At 36.9% G+C, this 5846-nt stretch overlaps 1 protein-coding gene across 1 annotated transcript; it reads left to right on the forward strand.

Annotated features, from left to right (window-relative positions):
- Nucleotides 1–1578: 1578 nt before the first annotated feature.
- Nucleotides 1579–5130, forward strand: EIR1 (Auxin efflux carrier family protein). Its single transcript, XM_018127061.2, has 6 exons — nucleotides 1579–2969; nucleotides 3202–3481; nucleotides 3688–3773; nucleotides 3883–4040; nucleotides 4187–4263; nucleotides 4696–5130. The coding sequence occupies exons 1-6, from the start codon at nucleotides 1733–1735 to the stop codon at nucleotides 4760–4762; spliced, it is 1905 nt and encodes a 634-aa protein (XP_017982550.2). The 5' UTR covers nucleotides 1579–1732; the 3' UTR covers nucleotides 4763–5130.
- The last annotated feature ends 716 nt before the right edge of the window (nucleotides 5131–5846 follow it).

A 5846-nucleotide genomic window follows, 5' to 3' on the forward strand; every position in this document is an offset into this window, starting at 1 on the left:
ATTCTCTAATGAAGTTTACCGACAAATAATCGACGAAATTTGGATGAAGTTTTGTCACTAAATTCAACGTCCTACCCAAGGATTTTTAATAGGAAACAACTTAAATCACCGATGGAACAACGGCAAACTATGTTGGTAATCAACTGCCATTTGACTAGTTTATCTATGGAAGTACAAAATTTTTCGACGGATTTATGTTTTATTATTGATGGAATCCTCTGTTGGTAATTTTTTTATGAAATCTTTGAATTTTCAACGAAATAGCATTATTGATTATGGTATTTTAGATAAAAATGTCTTGTCAAAAATTTCATAAAAAATTTACATTTTTAATGGAAATTTAACTTTTTTCTGCCAAAAATACCTTATTATTTTGTAATTTGACAAGTTGAATCTGAATCTGAATATAATTTTTAGAGGTGTCAACAAATTTAACCCGACCCAACTTGTCCATAGAGACCTCTACTTAAAGATGTTTTTGTGAGATAAACTAGCAAACGTTTTGCGTCGAGTAGTAGTAATGTCAACATCTTATTTTGATAAACGGTGTGAAATGATCTCAAACGAATAATAAAATAGGATAATCTAACTTTATATAAATAATATAAAACTAAAAAAAATTATGTCTCACATTGGATTGATTCTTTTTTCAAATTCTTGTGATTAATATTTCTCATTTTGACATATTGCATGAAAGCAACGTTATTTGGATCGACAGCTTAAAAATGGTATTAATATAATATATTAATACATATTCTGCTATTCTCAAGAGTATTAAAGTATCGAGAATAGTGGGTCAGTCCAGCTCAGACTAGAAGCAAAGGATTTGGTCGTAATTGACGTTTGTGTATTTGGACTAACTAAACTTCGGTTTTGAGAATTATAATATCTAGAGCTCATAGCTCATTAACTCTCCTAGCGCCTTGTGCCGTATTTCACGTATGATTGAATACAATATTATCAAAGACGTTGTCGTAAAATTGAGTCGAGAGTCGGCAGAAGGGAAAGAAAATTATCATACCCCCCAACGCAACGCAACGCAACGCAACAGCTCGTTCGCAGGGCCCGACTCCCGCAACGCCTTATTTTATATATCTTTTATATATATATATACACACACACATACACCCAGACAGATCTTTACTGCTACCGCAGATAGCTAGAAATTGTCTCACTCATGTGCATGAACCACTGCTCTGCCGAGACCTAAGCTTTACTTGCAATATTTATAATGCCTAGTGTTTAGCTTAACCCAAACATCCCATATTTTTTATATTTCCATTTTCAATTTTTCCCATGTACTTAGTCGGAAAGGATTCTTGTTGTCTCCACTATCAGGCTTTGCTATAGTTAATTTAAAAGAATAAATTGTCACTTAAACCTAAAGAACTAGTTCATTTCTTTTGTACCCCCAAAAAGAAAAGAAAAAAAGGAAGAATTCTTTTTCGTAACTTTTCAAAGTTTTTTGTCTTAAAGTAGTACGTAGTTTGCATTTAGTAGTAGAGCCCATCTCATTTCATTAATAACCCATCTATAAAGCCACGTAAGGAGCCATTTTACTCTTTCTGGTCTCTTTGTTCTCATCTGCACTTGTTTAGATTGTTATACTAGTAGTTCTTTTCTTTTTCTTCAGTTATGTTCCTTTCTTTACCAGTCTAAACCCGACGAGCCTCTCCTCCTGTTTTGTCTCTCTGAATTAATACCATTTTCCGTCACTGTTACTTTGTTAACCATGATCACTGGAAAGGATATTTACGATGTTCTTGCAGCTATTGTACCGCTATATGTTGCTATGATATTAGCATATGGATCGGTTAGGTGGTGGAAAATTTTCACTCCAGATCAATGTTCTGGCATCAACCGTTTTGTTGCAGTGTTTGCAGTTCCATTACTTTCCTTCCATTTCATCTCCTCAAATGATCCATATGCCATGAACTACCACTTCATAGCTGCCGATACTCTCCAGAAGGTAGTCATTCTTGTAGCTCTCTTTCTATGGCAAGCCTTTACCAAACACGGCAGCCTTGAGTGGATGATTACTCTCTTCTCTCTATCTACTCTTCCCAACACGCTTGTCATGGGCATCCCCCTTTTGAAAGCTATGTATGGAGACTTTTCAGGGACCCTTATGGTTCAAATTGTAGTTTTGCAGAGTGTAATTTGGTACACTCTCATGCTCTTCTTGTTTGAGTATAGAGGGGCAAAGCTTCTCATCAATGAGCAATTCCCCGAGACTGCAGGATCCATCACCTCTTTCCGAGTTGAGTCCGACGTTGTTTCACTTAACGGTCGTGAGCGTTTACAAGCTGACGCTGAGATTGGTGATGATGGTAAACTTCATGTGGTGGTCAGAAGATCAAGTGCATCGTCGATGGTGTCGTCATTTAACAAATCACATGGATTGAATTCATTAACGTCCATGACACCAAGAGCATCAAATCTCACTGGTGTTGAAATATACTCTGTACAGTCATCCAGAGAACCGACTCCCAGGGCTTCAAGCTTTAATCAAACCGACTTCTACGCCATGTTTGCAAGTAAGGCTCCAAGTCCAAAGCATGGATGCACAAACAGCTTCCAGGGGGCAGTCGGGGATGTTTATTCCCTGCAGTCTTCAAAAGGAGCGACACCAAGAACTTCAAACTTCGATGAGGAGATGATGAAGATTGCGAAAAGAAGGGGAGGAAGGAGCATGAGTGGCGAGTTGTTTAATGGTGGTGTTGTTTCTTCTTATCCACCTCCAAATCCAATCTTTTCAGGGTCTACCAGCGGTGGCTCAAAGAAGAAGGAAAGTGGCGGTGCTGGTGCAATGCCTAACAAGGAGCTTCATATGTTTGTTTGGAGCTCCAGTGCTTCTCCTGTATCTGAAGGGAATCTAAGGCATGCAGTTAATAGAGCTGCCTCCACTGAATTTGGGGCCGTTGACTCTTCTAAAGGTGCTCTTCAACATGAAAACGCTGCTTCAAGAGGTAAGCAAACAACTCCTATCTCCCCCATCTTCAACTGTATTTCTCTCTTACTAAACTGTCAATCGCAAAACATGAACAATTTGTCTGCTGGTCACTTTATTAAAACTCTCCGTTTAAACCTTTATTTACCATGTGAACTTACATAAGCTTTAGCTCATCTATCCGCCTGACAATTAGCATTTTTTCCCCTTACTATTCTTTTGAAAAGTTTCCGTTGACTATGTTTATACAGCAATGCATGAGTTAATTGAACATATGACTCCTACCGCTAAAGTTAGTGGAGACAAGGATCTTGAGATTGAGGAGGGATCAAAGTTTCCGACAAGTGGATCTCCCTTCAGCTGCCAGAAGAAGGCTAACATGGAAGAAGGTGATGGATCAAGGAAGCAGCAGATGCCTCCAGCAAGTGTGATGACAAGGCTTATTCTTATCATGGTTTGGAGGAAGCTCATAAGAAACCCTAACACATATTCGAGTCTTTTTGGCTTGACTTGGTCGCTTATATCCTTCAGGTATATATCATAAACTCCAGTACTCACCTTCCTTAATCTAAACATTTCACCATGTTGCAGCAGATATGATGATAATGAATTGTTTGCATTTCTTTCAGTTGCACAAGTCTATATATAGTAGGGGAATGGTGTTTTTCTTCCACAAAGCGGTTGCAATTTGCTAACAGCAATTGTTGCATTTTCAATTTTTGATTTGGCATGTGCAGGTGGAACATCCAAATGCCAACAATTGTGAGTGGATCGATCTCAATATTATCTGATGCTGGTCTAGGAATGGCAATGTTTAGCCTAGGTATACATAAAACTTTTAACTGAATGCTTGATCAAAACTTATGCTGCGACTTACATCATGACTTCTTACTGATAACACCTCAACAAATGCTTGCTTTGGTATTTAACAGGCTTATTCATGGCTTTACAACCAAAGATCATAGCCTGTGGAAAATCAGTAGCAACATTTTCCATGGCTGTCAGGTTTTTGACAGGCCCCGCTGTGATTGCTGCAACCTCGATTGCAATTGGTCTTCGTGGCGTTCTTTTGCATGTCGCAATTGTTCAAGTATATCAAAATTAACTCCACTAAATTATTAGTTTATTTTTTATTTTGCTAAGAAGAAGTTCTAGTTTGGGGAATTGTAATGTTGCTTCTGGCTTTCTTATAAATACTGATAAAGAAAATGATTCATTTGACTTTGTGGTTATCAGGCTGCTCTTCCCCAAGGAATAGTTCCATTTGTCTTCGCCAAGGAGTATAACGTTCATCCAGACATACTTAGCACTGCGTAAGTACTTTGATCATCGTATCCCTTAATTGTTAAATAAGATCAATTGAAAGTAGACTGCTTACGATTGATTGCTGTCATGATTCTATACTTTTGTTTACGGATCTACACTACTTATTATAATGTCTGATGCTCATATAAAACAACTCATAGTCATAATTGTCTTTATACACATATCTAATTCATATTCTGATGATCTACCTTTGTTTATTATTTTCTTTTGTTGGGAGTATCTAAAGATAGTTGGGACCCAGCTGAATATTGATTGTCAACTTATATTTTTCCTGGGAAATTACAAAGATATCACCATGTTATAAGCTGTCAATAGATTTTGTTTCTTTTTTTTTTTATGTTAAAATACTACTAACAGTGATCATATGAAAATGATGAGACTAACATTGGGTTGTTGGCACAAAATTTTTCTTTTTCCAGGGTTATCTTCGGCATGCTGATTGCTCTGCCCATTACCATACTCTACTACGTGCTACTCGGACTGTAATTTCTTGGGAAGCCAAAAGGCAATTGGAGGAAAAGAAAAAACACCATTTATGAATCCGAGGTCAAGCTTTGGTGGACAATAAACTGAAAATGTCTGAAAACTATGCCATCGGATTCAGTGAACAGCACATCCAGCAATTGTATAATGATTTGCATGTGACTTTTGGATCTACTTTAGCCTTTTGGAGATGGGTTTTCCCCTCCCTATAATTTACTACTTCCTTTTTTTGACTTTTATTGTAGTTTCTTGAAGCTTTCTTGGCAGGGAAGATTTAGACTAACAGAGCTTAGAACCCAAAATTAGATTTTGAACGCGTTGCGCTTCTATTTCTATATATATAAAAGCATATGGCATTAGCCAATTCGTTAGTTCAGGCTTTTCTTTCCCTTCAAGAGTATCGCCCTTTATTATTTTTTTTGCATAGAGGAGAAGGACCAAGAAAAAAAAGAGTATAGAAGCATATAAATCGAACAAAAATCTTTATATTTTGTTCTTACATTTTAAGAATTTCATTCTCTTTATCTCTGATTCTAGCTGGAAACTTTTTAAGCGGAAGCCTCAAAGTGAGCAAAACCCAAGTGTTTAGGGTCGTTAATGTCACTATGATTGAGGGTAGAGGGGATATTACTCGAAACTTGAGCTGCTGATCTTGTAAATGAATCCCTTAGGAAGGCAAAAGATAGGGGAGGCTTCTAGGAAAAACAACTTCAACGTCTAGTTATGAAACGGTGTATGAAGAAAAAGGCAATTTTATCCCAATTACAGGGTTTTATGGGATCTTGGACATATATTTAAAAGCTCAGAGCATGTGACCTTCCTCGGCTCGCAAGACAAACTACAGTTCAACCCTTCATTTAAAATTCACTTGTTTAACTTGTGTTCCTTCCTTTAAACACAAACAAATTTGGCCTTACAATGACAAAAGTTGTTTTGTTTTATTTCCTAGAAGATAATGGTAAGGCCTTTAAGTATTTTCCAGTGCACATGTCTAAAGTTTTGTTTTGAAAAGTATTAGAATTTTTTCATTGATTCATCAGAAAGTACAAAGACTACCGTGTTTCGGTAGTGTATGTTTCAGTGCCAA

The sequence above is a fragment of the Theobroma cacao genome, chromosome 9 (assembly GCF_053813885.1).
Source record: "Theobroma cacao isolate CCN51 chromosome 9, ASM5381388v1, whole genome shotgun sequence".
In the NCBI taxonomy this organism is placed as follows: domain Eukaryota; kingdom Viridiplantae; phylum Streptophyta; class Magnoliopsida; order Malvales; family Malvaceae; genus Theobroma; species Theobroma cacao.